We start from the raw sequence: 17,687 nt of genomic DNA on the forward strand, positions 1-17,687 counted from the left end.
CAGAAACATGGTAAATTAACTGGAGGACGTGGAAGTTTGAATACAATTAGCTAATAACGTTCAAACTTTAATATATGTTTTTACCGCTATTAATAGTAAAGTAGTTTTGCATTTGCAACGAGTATGCACAAAGTTATAAAGAGCATTTATTGATATTTTGTTATATATATAAACAATGGTGGATCTATTACTTCTATATCTTATATCTTTAAATGAGCCATTCTTGTATAATATATATATATACAATTGGAATCTTGGAATCGGCTCCAACGATTTTCATGAAATTAAGTATACGGGGGGTTTCGGGGGCGATAAATCGATCTAGATAGGAATCATTTATAGAAAATGTCATTTTATTCGTGTTTTATCAACTAAAACATATGATTGCTCGTTTAAAGATGTCAGTCAAATAAAAACTTAAATATGAATATATCTTATATCTTTAAATGAGCAATTCTTGTATATATATATATATATATATAATTGGAATCTTGGAATCTTGGAATCGGCTTCAACGATTTTCATGAAATTAAGTATACGAGGGGTTTCGGGGGCGATAAATCGATCTAGATAGGAATCACTTATAGAAAATGTCATTTTATTCGTGTTTTATCAACTTCAACATATGATTGCTCGTTTAAAGATGTCAGTCAAATAAAAACTTAAATATGAATATAATTCTCTTTATTCGATAATAACATTCATATTTCATCATTTTATAAGTATGTGATTCGTACTTAAATAATATTTCCAAAAAACACGATTTATAAATAAAAAAAACCGAGCTAAGCTCCGTCATTCAGGTCCTAACTATATTAAAAAAGAAACCAGATTGAAATACCTAGCTAATGAAACGGAAAAAAAAGTTGACGATTAATTATATTCTCATATATCGTTATATAATACTGTTTTAAATTACATCTTGTGACTGATGCACGTTTATCTCCTGGGAAATAAGAAATAAAAAAAAATTATATCACAAGTAATTGTTTTGGTAAATTGTTGTCTTTTAATAAAATAACTTTGATGATTATTCCCTACGTGGCAATAAACCTTTTAATTGCTAAAACATTTAATTCAGTAACCATTTCTAACAAATACTTTGTAATTTTAATTTTTTTTAAACTAGTAAATAAAGTATGGCGCTTCATTTCCATATGTTTTGTAAAGTGACGTAATTTTATTTGGAACTGTATATTTTAAGAACCTTTTGAAATCAAAATATATTTTTTTATAGACTTAGAATTTTTTACCTTCTTTGATAGTTTTAACGTTTAAGATTAAATAAGGTAAGGAAGAAGGTTTGTCCAAAGTGAACAAACTGTCCGACTACTAACAAATAAATGGAATAAGTAATTACTCATGACAAACGGAACGCAAGTATGTTGTCTTTCAAATCGTTATCTATAGTCAGTTGTATCCAGGCATACTCCTAAAGTTCCAGGATAAATTGTAGCACTACGCCGTAGAAATATGCATAGGTCAAAATGCTACGGCGTAGCACCTGCTTCCGGCCATTCACGAAAATAAGAAAATTTATTAAATAAGTTGGTTACTTTTAAAGGTAATGTCTAGTGTATTTATTTATTGCTGAAATTTCAATGTTTCTTTAAGCACAGCAGTTACTACTATATAAAATAAACTAATAATACTGTAATAAAGTACATCATATGGAGATGCAAGTGTTAATAAATACTACTGCATATGTTAACAATTGGATAAATAGTATAGATTGATATTTTTCTAAAAAAAATTGAATTGCGATAACTTACTGAGTTATATTTATGTATTGTAAATCATTGGATATTTTAAAAATTTATAAGTTGGGTAACTAATTTATTTAATTATTTTCTTACTGTAACATAATAGCAATGCAAAAGCAAACTGCTTAATACAATAATTTTACTTAGAACATGTCTATACAATATCATATACCAAGAGAAGAAAACATCAACATTTTTATTACAAAATAGGGAAAGAATATAATCCATTTATAACTATTATTAGATCTCACGCGCTAAAGTATTGTAGATGCGTAATTCACGCGAAAATCATAATAAATTTACGTGACTTTATCGGGTTCTCTAAATCTCTCAAATGATAAATAAAAACAAGATTTCATTCCGTAAAAAAGATTAGTATTCCTGTAGAATACGAGAATCAGAGCAATAGCGATGATGCGATTTTGAATGAAGATTAATAAACGCTCGATCACGATTTTATTCGAAGGCTTTCAATGCTTTATAAGGGCCTTATAACTTCATAAAATGAAATTTAGGGCACAATATAAATTTAAAAAATTGCATAACTTTTTTTATTTTGCGGGTATCTGCAATTAACCCTTAGGCTATGAGCGAATCCTATCCATGATGCTGTCATGTGCAGTGACTTCCCATTGGAAGCATCTACTCATCGTCTGCTGCGTCTGCGTCTGCAGAGGTATTGTCTGTCTTCTATCTCTAAAATATGGTGACGTTTTAGCCATCTCACATACTCTATTATGGTGAGTTGGCGAGCCAGTTCGTTCGAGTGACAGACTAACTGCTCTATGTATTTTATTGTAGCTGCCAGTCTCGAGTTTTCTTCTTTAATAATTCTCATTTTAATAGTAGAAGCCAAAAGGAGATTTCGGAATTTACTAAAATCTATAGCCCCTCCCCCACCGATGAAAAGATATACATTATTAATATTTTTTTCTTATTATTATCTAAGCTTTGCAACTCAATAGGTCTCTATAACGCTCCAGTAAATCCACATTTAGCATCGTGGGTTATGTATCAATACTTTGGTACTTTTGCAATTGTATACGAAACTTAACCCAGAAACATAGTTTGATTTAAATTTATTAATATTGTTTGCTTTGCCTTTTAAACAATTTATTTAGAATCAAACTAAGTCACAGTAATAATGTATGATTAAGGTTTTCAGATTTAAATTCTTTAATTGGCCTAATTGTCAAAGCAAGCGTATGCTAATTTTAAAACAGAATAAAATAAATAAATAAATCAGAGGAGCTACAACATCTTTCGGTCTTAGCCTCAGATTTCTGAATCTGTTTCATGATCATTTTTAAATCTAATAGGCAAGTAGGTGATCAGCCTCCAGTGCCTGACACACGTCGTCGACTTTTTGGGTACAGGACATGTCGGTTTCCTCACGATGTTTTCCTTCACCGTTCGAACAAATGTTAAATGCGCACATAGATAGAAAATCCATTAGTGCACAGCCGGGGATTAGTGCGACTCTTATACCTACGACCTCAGGTATGAGAGTCACACTCTGAAGCCACTAAGCCAACATTGCTTAAAACAGAATACTAATCTTAAAATCAGCTTAAAGCTTTATATACGCACTATTTAAATTCGATTATCACAGTCGGTTTAAGATGACTTATAATTTCAGTAAAGAAGTGGTACGTAGGTCATATAAGATATCCCTCTCCTAAGGTTCTCTTCTTGAACATGTTATATTGATGTGACATCGAAAAGTAATTATAATGCATTTTTTATAATAATATATGAAACGACTGAATATGATTTTTTCCCTATGAGAACCCTATACACTATGAAGTATTACAAACCAATTTGACTTATGGTGCTTCAAGTAAAGAGGGTACTAAAGGCTGCCAACGCATTTGCGAGCCTCCTGGAAATGTGAGTGTCAATTTAAGCCCCCTGCCCGTTTGCTCCCTATTCGCAATATATTGCGTCTATCGCTAATACGAAGGCTTCCTGATGCTAAATCATTTCTAAAGTGCTTTCTGAAATGAATTCTAACCAAAGCTACACTCGAATGGCTTCGAAACCAAATTATTTAATTATATTTTAATTTTTCATAGAGTATTTTTCGCCCCAATTTATATCACATTTATTAAAGTACATAAATGATTGCAATAACCGAAAATAATATTACTTCGCTTTATTTATTTCATAAATTAAACTCATTTCACAATTCATGAATATACATGAAACAATATTTCAATAAAAACAAAGCAATATTTTTAAATAAACAAAGGAACCTCAGAGTGGTGGATTTAAGATTTGAGAAATAAAAAACACTGCTATGAGATTAAAACGCGTCTTTCATTGTAGTTTACGAGAGACATACCTAAGTGATGGTAGCTGGTAGCGATGCATTGATGATAAATGGTAAAACAGTTACTGCTTACACATCTTCTGATTTTAAATACATCAGACTCATAGCTTTGCGACTAAATTTAAAAGATTTTTTCAATGGTATCTTAAACATCTAGAAAAACGTTTTTTTCTTTTTTTAATATAAAAACTCTTTGGATTAAAACACTCACAAATAAAAGAGAATATTAGTACAGAAAAAGTATTAAGAAAGGATTAATCCAATTATAATGAAAATCAATGCCAACTTAATTTGGGTTTTCATGAATAGGTACAAATGCCTGAAACCCATTATGATGCACCCTCCTGTTAAATGTATCGGAGTATTGTGCCCTACCGAACCCTTAATACAAAATCATCGACGATTAATTCGATTCACATGACTCGACCCCCTCATATTCGATCATTCCATAATATCGTCAGATGAAATTACCTTGATCGTAGGGCTACTACTTGAATATTTTTATTCAACTCTTACGACTTTACTGTTTACTGGTTTTTAAATGCATTTAGTCGTGATTTAATTCTGTTAGTTATTTTAATAGGTAACTTGCAATAACATAACATATAATTTATTTCAAACGAAATACACAAAATAATAATTAAAAAAGAAATAAGTATGGAAAGAAAGGAATAATGTACATTTTAAGTGTGTATTGTAGTTGTGTCTATAATATTCTTTAAAAAATATATTTTTTTTTACATATATGATATGAAATGTATACAAAGTATTAGGAGATAGATCAGTCCAAACAGGAGAGAAGTTGTAAATTTGTATCCACTCGGATCACTAGCATTTTTCTATATAGCGTTTATTAGAAAAAAAAACGTTTTCCACCCTATCAGAATTTCCGAGACCTCATGGAATCGAACATGCAATTGCGCTATTGGAATGTAACAATGATGGACACGTCTGGCAGCCCTATTCAAACAGGATCGTCTGATACCTATAATAAGGCCCGATTGTTCTCACTAAGCCAGCCTCCGCACATATCGCTAACAATGGGAATCTTGAAGTAATTTGTATTATGTTACGTACAGATAGCAATGGCCTCATAAAACCTTTTCTTATTACTGGACAATAATAAGCGGACTGTATTGATATAAAGACCCGTCTATACTCATTTAATCAATATCCGTTGTCATTTCATAGAAATACAGCTGCCCCCTCGTTTCTCCTTAATGCTTAGCCTACTGTTTAGTATATACTAAAATAAGTGTTGATTGACATTTTGCCCTTTTAAGAGTACCTAGAGTTTTTTACTCCGGCTTTTTCTATCGGCCTACATTCTCTGTCTTCTTTGCAGATGAGAACGGATGCATACAGGTTCAAATTTAATGACGTGGAATACTCCGTATATGGAAATGGTATTCGGTTTTACAACAAACTTAAAAATCATTTTTCAAATTAGAGAACTATCAGTAAATAAATTCAAAGCCCATGTTAAAAGTAAATTAAGTAATAAAGCCTTTTATAAATGTGACGAATACTTAAATGATACTAATCCTTGGGATTGATTTTCTCCAGTTCAAACAATTTGCATTAAAAACCTGGGAACCTAATGCAACTTTAGTGATCTCTAATCTGCTTATAAAAATGCACCCTTGTTAGCATGCATTCCGAAATACGTGAAATAAATAATTTAATTTTGATTCATTGTATATTATATATATTAGAGCAGTGTTGGCCTAATTCAGCGTGTCATACCTGAGGTCGTAGGTTCGATCCCCGGCTGTGCAGCAATAGACTTTCTTTCTATGTGGAGATTAAAAATTCGAATGGTGAAGAAAAACATCGTGAGGAGTTGGCTTGCATTGCCAAATAGACGGCTTGTGTCAAGCGCAGGAGGCTGATCATCTACTTTTTTATAAGATTGAATAATAATCATGAAAAAGCTACAGAAATCTGATACGCAGACCTTCAAAAAGTATTAGCTCTACTGGTATATTATTAGAGATTATATTGCATTGCTATCTACAGGTTGGTATTCAGCATTCTGTGCCTGACACATGCCATCGACTGTTTGAGCGCAAGCCAATTTCCTCATGATTCCTTCAAAGTTCCAGCGAATGTTAAGTACGCACATATACAAAAAGTCTATTGGTGCACAGTCGCGAATCGAACCTACTATAACAGGAATAAAATTCGCATGATGAAGCTACTAATTTAACACTGTTCTTAGATCATTTTAATTAATATATCAAGTAACGTAATCTTATATCGTGAAAATAAGGACGAATCAATTACATCGCAATTTATATTAACACTAAATTATTCAATAATCCTGTTATGAAATACGATATTTGACGTACTGAGTCTAGACTTATTGTTTTGTAAGACATTGTTCGTGTGAATTATTAAAGACGTGAAAGATGATAGGTGCTTTATTTGATGATAATGTTTCGTTCGCTATCATATAGGGTCGTTGACTTTAATTTTGCACTAGGCTTAGGCTAGGGTTTATTGAACTTAGAAATACGATGGAGCCGCTCAGCTAATAATATATTGACAATTGTAATATCGCAAAAATTTTTGAATACTACACAATTCTGGAAACTTTTTTTTTGTGAGAAAAAAACATCGGAGATGATTTGTTATTAACTTGAAATAAATTTTCGATAATTTCTTTTATATTAAATGAATAAATTTCACTTAATAATATACGAGTAGCTTTAAATAGTAGTTTGTTAAATTAATTGTCATAATTAATAAAATCAAAGTTAAATGATTATTTATTTCAATTAGGCCAGGTATTAAAAGGTATTTTTGAAAGTCAATATTACAAGTAAAAATGAAATGGGTCTTACGATATGTTGTATACATTGATTTGATAATTGTGTTAAGACCAAGAATTAAAAAAAGCTACTATACGGTGTTAGGAAAACAATGCAACAGATACACCGTTCTGATATATTTACAAACATTACCACTATAGATTTTAAATTATCCTTTATAAAGATAAAAACTAACTCAATATAAGCCAATAGTGTGTGAGTTACGTCAAAGTTGATTTATTTTTCAACATTAAAAATAAAATCAAATATAAACCGATACTAAATAAGATTTAATGTGACATTTAATTGTTACAAAGTTACTTTAGAAGCCTAAAAATTTACAGTGATACCAGTGACGCAACGGCGATTGTTAAACGCACACATAGACGGAAAGTCTATTGGTGCACAGCAGGGCACGACCTCGGGTATTAAACCAATTGATCAACTCTGCCTGAATAAAAAAAATACTAAGTATAAGTTATAAAGATATTAAGTATAATACTCTGGCATGGAGAGTGTCCATGGGCGGTAACTTAATAGCAGTTGAGCCTCCTGCCCGTTTGCTCCCTGTTCTATATAAAACAGTACTCATCGTTAACTAAACGAAACCAAGAAAAAAAAATCCAAATTAATTACTTATGAGAAACCGGAAGGAAACTCAGTTTTTCAATCTTTAACCAGCAAGCTCAATGTTTATTAATATTCTGTCATCTACTGTCTGTGTTCAATATTCCTTCATAGAAAATAATTCTAGAGTTTAATTGAAACGCTGAAGGCAAGGAGGCACTTTTAGCGATGACAAGCTCTTTCGTTGTGAATGTAGGTCACAAATCAGAATCCTATTTCAATGACGTTAACACATGCTCTAGAAAATAAGCTGAATTTAAATTAAATTTATATATTTTATTTATTGATTTATAATTTCAGAATACTAGAAGTGCTCCAGAGGCTAACAACGTTTAAAACATTTTATGTTTTGTCTTGAGTCTCACGTCACTTGTCGACTAAATAAATGTGAGAATACATTCTTTAGTTAATTGCGGTGGGAGTGCGTTTATGAATGTGTTTATCATCTATTCCTATTTACCGAGTAATCGTAAGACGTGACATTACTGTAACGACTGTAACGGATAACGACTTTGAAATCACACAAACTTGGTGATACCGATTATATAGGGGACCTTGACTGCAAGACCTCCAAGTGATTGTCTATGCAGGAGTTGCGTTTAAGTTTTTTTTTTTAATTTTATGTAATGTATTGAAATTCGTATACAGACTGTTCAATGTCTACTTTTCTATTGGTCTCTAATAACCAATAGAAAAGTAGACATTGCATGTGACATTTTGCATAAAAAATCGACAAATTAAAAATAATCGATTTTTTTTTTATTATAAGTCCAACCCGTGTAACGTATATTTTTTTAGGTGATTTGTTTATCAGGACTAATATATATTTCAATATAAACATTATTTTTCAAAGATGAAACTTATGTGTCCTCCGTCAGTCACTGTTTGAACATGGCGGTATGTGAAGATTTCTTAATACAACTTCTGTATGCCTTACAATATTCATACATATTTTTTTATAGAACAGGAGGCAAACGGGCAGGAGGCTCATCTGATGTTAAGTAATACCGCCGCCCATGGACACTCTCAATGCTAGAGGGCTCGCGAGTGTGTTGCCAGTTTTTTAAGAATTGGTACGCTCTTTTCTTGAAGGACCCGAAGTCGAATAGGTTCGGAAATACTTCAGTGGGCAACTAGTTCCACAAAGCGGTGGTGCGTAGCAAAATTGTCTTGAAAAACGCTCAGTTGAGTTTATATCTAGTATTGGTGGTTAAGTATTAGAAATTACTTTACGCTAAGTTAAATTACTTAATTTTAAGTAATCTGCATAGAATTTGTTTTTTTATATATCTATCATCACATCATTATATCATTTTGATATTTGCGATATATAAAGGTTGTAGAAATTCAGTCTCGTAGAGTAATGATGTGTTAGGTACACGTTCAAACTACATAAATCAGTCTTATGTTAAGACACTTACCTCGTATATTGTGGTCTTCTTCGCCTCCATATTTCACAAATATATAGTAAAGTACCATTAGAAGTATTTGGAACACCAGAAGCGGCGTGTACTTCATATTGGCAAATGTGAAAGCCATTATGAGGATCTGGAAAGAGGTTTTAGTACATAATTAGTTTTTATGTTTGTCGGAAATATGTTTTTATTCATAGCCAGCTTTACACGGCTGGCGCATGATTTACTCATTATAGTAATTCAAAATACAAATATTTCCTCTTAATTATATTATCGACTAACTAGGGTCGTCTTTCTTTGTGTGACGAAGGTTAAATCTTTAGTCTCTAATATAGGTTTCTTCACAATAACTTTACCATACTAGCTGTTTTTGGATATGAAATATAGAAAAATCATCCTTTTGTTTGTCCATCGCTGGGAATCAAACGCACGATTTCTGGTATAAAACGCATTTTTTACCAAATAACATGATTAATTAAAAAATCTTAAGATTTATTACAAAATATCTAATCGAAAATCTCGATATACCTACTAAGGATTTTCAAATACCTAAATCACTTTGTTGATCAATTATTCAAGACACCGGGAGCATATGTGACTTGTTGGATTTACATTTGCTCCTAATAGCGGTTTCCAAATAACTATACAAACATTGTAAAATATTACAAAAATTTAAAATACATTTTGAATTGCCTTCACAATGACAACCGCTAAATATGACATTCAGATAACACATTACAGATAATTTTAATTTTAATCAAAGAAGATTCAAATAGATTATATATTATAAAGAAGTGCTATAATCTTGTCCATAAATAACGCACATTAAATACTATTCACGGAAGTTAACATAAAACAAAAGATGGCGAGATGGTGCGTTTTTATCAATTTTATTTGACAAACACTATCTGTATACCCATAACAAATAAATGTTTGAAAATATCACCTCCGTTCCTGTATTTAGTTATGTGAGTGTAAGTTTTGCCTGTGTTTGATTTCTTTCTATGGTTTAAAAATTAAAAAAAATGTTTTTTTAAGAAATCACTTTAGTATTAAATACTATTTTTATAGACTAGTATGCCTGATAGAGCAGGAACCTATCCCCCATTCGAATGACGTTAATAAATCTGTATTTTGTTACTCTTGAAGTATGTATAGATATATTAGTATAAATATGAGTGCTCTTTTTTTGATTTTCTAAAAATTAATGTTAGTTTCATATATTATAACTTATGATCTAATTTTCCGTATACTGGAAATTATTTGATAGCGATGTTTGTTTTTGTAATATTATTTTTGTATCGAAAAGTTAGATACGCGGATGCAATATGTTAATACTGTATTAAAAATGAAATTGAAAACATAATACTTCAAAGTGCCTATTGAAGATTGAAAGATGTTACAAACTCTAATGTAGAAAATACATCAAGAGAATTAATTATATATTAACCCTCGCGTGTAGAAAATTAGTCACGATTGATATTCAGAAACATTTCAACGATTTTTGATCGCTTACACTTTAAAAACAGTTTAAACTGCGTAATTTTCAATCGTTATTATATAAGGCAACGTATATATCGCGGAAATGTTCGTATGAATACGTGTGTAATTGTATACAAACATGGCGTTGTATTGAGTCTATTTCAGCGCAGTATGATTGCCAAACAAACTGAGAGAGAAATTCTAATAAATATGCCTTGTTCACATAAAATTAAAGTAACTATATTTGAGTACAGCGCAGTCATACGTTTCATAGAACGGGTTCTTTCAATTTGCTTTTACAGTAAAGAGAAACAAGTCGACCTTTTGCGACTTGTTTTTAGAACCGTCATCTGTATCAGCTAACCAAAGAAAACTGGTACCTCGTGCTGCATTCACACCTTATTTATGTTATATTAAATACAGCCTCTGTAATAACGTAATTAATTGGTGAATATTCATAATCTGTAAGTTATCTTTCATAATCTATCATAGTATAAGAATGATGTTCAATGTGCATGTATGGATATTTATATATTGATGATTCTTACATAAAAAACTAAGTTAAAAATAAAACAACTAACAATACAAAAAATATGCCATTTTAATAATTTTTCAAACAATTTTACAACGATTAATACCTAATCGAGCGCTTCATTTTTTGCAACGAGAGGCAAGTAATTGAATTTCAAATCCCTTAGGAGAGGTTGATAGGAATATAACCTAGATTTTATCGTTCTCTTATTCTATTCATTTGTATATGACGTAACTGGCTGTTTAATTTTATTAAATCATTTTCAAATTAATATTTATATCACTCTTCAAGCTACATCATTTAAGGCTATTATTATGCTCATCTTTGGGTTTGAGTTCAAACGTCAACTTTAAACGGAATTGGAACCGACTGCTTGAAAAAGGATTAAATCCTTATTAATGGTGGTTTTGTATAACCAACGAAACAGTATATGTATAATTCTGGCTTCGTGCAATTTTCTGTATGTTTGTTGTTTGCGTGTTTGTCTATCTTCCATCATTTTTACCATTATTATAATCACAATGTTTTCCTTCACCGTTTGAGCGAATGTTAAATGTGCACATAGAAAGAAAGTCCATTGGTGCACAGCCCGGGATCGAACCTACGACTTCAGAGATGCGAGGCGCACACCGAAGCCACTCGGTCAACACCACTCACTCTTCTATCCTATTCCGTTCATTTACCCTTTTTTTTACTTTGCGTGCGTTTGAACTGTTTTTATAAAATAACAACATACAAATTCTTAATTCAACTCCAAATATAGATTAGTTATTAAGTCATTGGAATCCATATTACGATTTCAGTGTATAGAGAAATTGTCTCGTATTAAATCCGAACAACCAGCTGTTGGAAATGCAATCTAGTCAAGACATCGCCTGATTCTGCACTTTGATACTTCAGCAATTTAACGTGACGTCACTGCCCTGATTGATGACGTATTAGATTGTTTCTCCAATTGATTTGGTTCACTATTCAATTTTAAGTTCAAGATTTTAACAATCTAAAGAAGGAAAAAATATGAATTATGCAACTAGCTAAACGTAACCTAGTTGATAAATAGATAACATACAATTATGATGATAAAGATACGGGGTTGATACGCTACGCCACTAATTTTTTGGGATAAATATCTTAAATTGCATACACGTTAGGTGTTCCACTATAGTGTAAAATTGCAACAAATCTGAGACCAACTCCCTAAAACGGTAGCGCCAGAAAATGGTACAGAACAGGACATCAATTCGTACATTGCCTAGGCCCGAACTACCTTTGCAAAACTTATGACAGTCGCGGATGTTGATGCGTTGAATAACGGTTAAAATATTTGGATCTAACGTCAAATCCGTGCTGCTCTATGGGCTTGAAACGTGGAAAGACCGAAGACTTCTCGCACCGACTCCAAGCCTTCGTTAACCGATGTCTTCGGCATATTCTGGGCATCTACTGACCTGAAAAAATTTCTAATGAGTAACTTAAGAGCGCTGCCGCCAATTCCCGATCAGCCAGCAGATCAAGTTACGCAAGTGGAAATGGATAGGCCATACGCTCTGAAGAGATTCCACTTATATTTCCAAGCAGGCGCTAGATTGGAACCCTCAAGGAAAGCGGAAGCGTGGACGTCCCGGGCAAATGTGGCGCCGAACAGTTGGAACAGTCAGAAATAGTTGGAGCGAGGACTCAAGACCAAACGCGATGGAGACTTACTGTGGACGCCGTGTGCCCCATGTAGGGGTTATAGCACATCAATTCAAGTAAGGTAAGTCAGCGCACTGTATGTACATGCACAATATTACTTAAGTATGTTTAATTGGGGGATACCATCAGGCCCGCTCGACTTATGTGCAGCAAGTTGCCAGAATGTAACTCCGGTATCGAAGTATCAAACTGTTAGGTCGTCGGTGTAGAGCCCCAATAGCTCATCTTTCTCAGTGAATTTCCAAGATTCTTTTAGACAGCTTTGGCAAGAGGTTTTTTCATATAGTTCATGTAACATCTATAAAGTACTACTTGATCAAAGTACATCAAAGCTGAATATTTATTACAATATTCATGGCGTGTCGTAAAAACGATAAAATGACATACTTAACGCGAAAGGGTACCTTTTTATTTCCTTGAAATAAAGTAGAAGAGCTTTCAATGTTGGCATATGACTGTCACTCTAATCGTAGGCCGTATATGAAAAAGGGCTGTAATTAAATATTCAAATGTGTTTTATCAGTATTTAGAGGTGAAATACTAATAAATAAATAACATCGCCCTTGTTAATTTTGTATATTTAGTATTTTTGGATGCTCCTGTAGTATTTTAATATACAACATGAAATAGATAACTAAAATATAGTTTTGATTTAAAAAGGAATATTAAGTTTGCTACTATAAGACCACTTTTGTTTACGATTACAATTGGGGATATTTATATTACAAAGAATTGATCTGACATACAAAAATAAAATTAAAACCGATTAAATTTATGTTAAAGTATCACAATATCCTATATCTAAAAATGATTATAAAAGCATTAAAGGGTAGATATAGTCTACAAGGGTTTTTAATATACATATATATAACGATTTTATTATTTTTTTATTATGTAAAACTCAGTGGCGTTTAACTGATGATCTCAGTTGTTTGTATTCCTCACGATCTCAGTGTTTTCTCAAACAAAGATTGGCTCCTAGACATTCAGATTATTTTCTACTGCATATACGCATTAGTAGCATATATAAATGGATGAATACATTGCTAGATTCGAATGTAGTTGACAGTCTCACGTTGATCTACTAGGCTAGTAACACTGCACAATACTAAAGTGAAAATAATCAAAGATATCAAACGAACATCGTTTACGTATGAAACTGTCTGAAATTCTGGTATAAACTATCAGTCCTTAAATGTATAGAAATAAGAGTTAAAGTATGGCATGTTCATCAATCATTCATGCGAGTTTGGAGTTCGAAACTCACGCTTTGAAAGGAAGAATTGAAAAATTCGGATCACACGTGTTTAGGCTGAAAATTGTGATATTCTGTACCAAGCGTCCTGTTTGGACATCGTTAAAATGCTTTAATTAAAAACTAGACACGGTCGATTTTGAGGTGGAATTTGAAACTACAACATATCCGTTTACAGAAGCAGTATTTAAATAATGATCGACGCGAGCTTCTTTAAATAGAACGTTAATATTAAAGAGCAAATTGTCGCCCGTAACACGTCTTTAATATTGAATTATTTTTATTTATTAGGTCATTATATTATATACCTAAAATAAGTGCATTACATATTGATGGAACACCTACTTTAGATAGGTTGCATTTTACACTTATAAAACAAAAAACGGCGATTAAAAATAGTAGCGGAGAGTTTATTGTCAGATCTTCTCTTCCATTCTACGCCCTTGATTTGAGAACTGGCAATCAATGTAAAATTTGAAGCTTAATGTATATTTCTTTTTTTGACGTTTTTTTTTTTACTTTTTGACACTCGCTTTTATGGTGAAGGAAAACATCGTGAGACATGCATGCGCCTTAAACCCAATTCACAGCGTGTGTCTGTCGAAGGCTTGTTGCACCAATGGTGTCATAAAACAAAGTCATAAACGATTAATACTATTTAAAACTACCCTTTCAATTAAAATATTAATCGGATGGAAACTCCGTTACCCTTGAAGCAATGAAAATGTATTTTTAACATCGTAATTGTTCTTTTATAGTCGATTAAAACATTTAATAGAGTTAAAATTACTTTTCTGAAAACGCCGTTAATTGGTGGAAAGTTAAGTAGGAAGCACACAATAACATTTAACATTGGCGAAATTAATTTTTAACGAGCAATCGTGTACGATATATTTTTTTTATTGTGAATCCTGTTTTACCCCAGTTTTATTCTAGTTGTGTTGGTTTGCGAATATGTACTAATTATTTTTAGTCTTAAGAAAAAGAAAACATTGTGAAAAATCAAGCTTTGATACTCGAAAAATTTAGAAGTTATGCAATAATTATAGTGTCCATTTTTGCACTTCAACAAATCGGAAGAAAATAAAAATTTACATTTTTGAAGTTATACTTATTTTGGCGCGATGGAGGTATTCTAGTATTTTTATTTTTAGAACACGTGCTTCGTAACAGTACAATTAAACAATGTGAATAAATAAATATTATTTTGGTGTTTTTAAATCAATTTATTATACGAAGGTGATAGTATTTACAAATAATTTATTTATTATATTTATCGTTAATCACTACTGCATTATAGTTTTTTTCCATACACAAAATAAGTATAACTTCTAACGCGTGTACATAAGTACACACACACTTTTTATATTCAATTAATATTTCTTAGTAAGACGATTTATTGTAACATAGCATATTGTAAGTTAAAAATTTAAAAATCGAGATTAACTATCACTTTTTCGGTACATATTCGGTATATTGTCCGTAATTAAACTCAAAATATAAACAAATAATTACCTTCTGTAACTAAAATCTATTTTAAAAAACACACATTTAATATAAAAATTCGGCAGTTCCCAATTCCGAAATAATACGAGCAAATGTTACAGTATAACCACTATTGCACTCTCGTTACGACTGAACTGTTATTCCAAATGACACTTCACACACATCCGTCAAATGGTATGTCGCGGCTAGATAAGCTAAATGCGATATGTTCAGTAAAAACGCTACAATTCAATAAAACTTCCTACAGACCAAATGTGCGTCTTAGTCCATACTTTGAAATGTAACAATAATATTTACTAACTGCATTGTCTTGTATTCACTGAATTAAACGATTCAATACAGATTGAACCGCAATTATCGCAATAAATTTGCAAATACAAATAGGGTTAAAAAAAAATTATATATTATGTATTGTTAATCAAGGTGACGATCGTGGTGTCGGAAGTGTTTTAATTAAAAACATTCACTATCGCTTAAAAGTGATTAGTATTGTATAATTAAATACTAGCAATTCCCCGCGGTTTCACTCGATAATATTCTTAGTGGAAAGTCTAAGTCGAATAATTGATATATCATTGCTTTCATAAAAGTATTATTTTACTTAGTTTTTTAAATAGTTTAGATTATTACATTCATAATCTATTAAATATACTGATTTTACTTTACAATGAATATATATCTTTAATTTTTAAATTCGTAACATCATTTACGTAGACATTAGTAAATTTAAAAAATACTGTATTGAAAACATCTTGATTTCAAGTCGGTAATGAGATTGATAAATTGTTAAAAATATAATTCAAAATGCAAACTTTCTTCTATAATAATAGAGAATACTCTCAATGCCAGAGGGCTCGCGAGTGCGTTGCCGGCCTTTTAAGATTTTGCATTTTGCTTAGATACTTGAGACTCTTTTGTAAATAAATGGTTTAACTGGATAGTATCTTGCTATGCAAAAAACAAAAACCAATAGCGAAAACCTCAAATTTCTGTATCGTTTCCGTGATAATTATTTATTCTAATTTTAATTGATTTTGATTAAACCGGCGTATTGGCAATTAATTGTAATTGTAAGCGCTAAAGGATTTTTCAAATAAATATGTGAAGCAGACGTAAGCGTTTTAAACGTATTAACATCATGTTTTCTACAAAATAATCACTATTTATCATTTTCTCCTATAGTAAGTTATAGTAATATGCGCTGGAATATAAGTAACTTAAGTTTGAAATATATACTCACGTTACGTTTTAGTTTATTTATTTATTAAAACTTCGTTGCAAATATATATATATATATATATTTAATTAACTGACGGCCTTTTCGCTTTCGAGGGATCTCTATATAGGCAACCTCTGTGAGAAAAAAAATAGATAATATAAGCAAGAACTGGTAATGTATATAATGCGTAAGGTTATTTAGACAAAACTAAATCAGGAACAAAACCTCAACTAAAAAAGGACACATGAGAAAGAACATGTGTACATGAATCAAGATAATTTTACATCACTTTCACATCAGTTAGTACGAAAGTTACGTATACGATGTGGACAGAAATTTATAGATAAGCTAAGCGATCAGTTACGAGAAGTGTATTCCATAGCCTCACTGCAGAGACTTAAAGAATTCGCCAAGAAAGGAAGAGTTATGAGAACCAGCCTAGCCAATTACAGAACGCAGAGATATGGTTGTACTTTTTTAGACCGAATATAAAACGGATACAGAAGTTTTGGAGACGACTAGTTAATTAAGCAATTACTCGTTACATCGGAAGAGCAAGGAAAAAGTAGAGATTGTGCTAGAGAACTACAATTTTCTGTTTGTCTGTCTGTCTACGAAAATCTGTTTTTACTGCACAAGACGTTATGCGAAAGAATTTCCATCTAAAGTTCTAATATGTAACTTATAAACGAATACATTAACCAATAGCGTGTATTTTTTCGATCTCCCTGTCTCACTCTCTCTCGAACGGTCTCAAATGCTCTCTCCCTTTTCCTCGACAAAAACGCTGCACATCTTCGTGACGTTCCGTAAAAAAATTACCCTCACCTGCCTAAAGAAGTGCCACTTAAAAACTATGTTCTCATTCCCCTAATAACAAAATTAGAGCAGAAATTAACAACGAAATAAAAATTAATTATTATTTAATAATGGGTTCTTTTGTAAACTAAATTGCCTTGATGAATGTTACAGGATGTCAAACAATGTGTTTTGACAACAATGATTATTGGAAAATTGTTTTGATTTCAACACGAATCGTTTAAGGAAA

General features: G+C 31.5%; 1 protein-coding gene across 2 annotated transcripts in view; it reads right to left on the minus strand.

The window, feature by feature from the left end:
- Nucleotides 1-15,574, minus strand: part of LOC111003967 (ammonium transporter Rh type B-B) — a 44,905-nt gene extending 29,331 nt beyond the window's left edge. Inside the window, exons 1-2 of one of the 2 annotated variants that reach the window (XM_022274771.2) lie at nucleotides 15,430-15,574; nucleotides 8,957-9,083 (exon numbers count right to left, since the gene is read on the minus strand). In XM_022274771.2, the coding sequence (XP_022130463.1) occupies nucleotides 8,957-9,074 (118 nt within the window). In that variant the 5' untranslated portion in view covers nucleotides 9,075-9,083; nucleotides 15,430-15,574. Of the gene's footprint in view, nucleotides 1-8,956; nucleotides 9,084-9,499; nucleotides 9,519-15,429 lie in introns of those variants that run through there. The other variant, XM_022274779.2, reaches the window with a different exon arrangement.
- Nucleotides 15,575-17,687: the final 2,113 nt, after the last annotated feature.

This window comes from Pieris rapae, chromosome 19 (assembly GCF_905147795.1).
Source record: "Pieris rapae chromosome 19, ilPieRapa1.1, whole genome shotgun sequence".
Lineage (NCBI taxonomy): Eukaryota > Metazoa > Arthropoda > Insecta > Lepidoptera > Pieridae > Pieris > Pieris rapae.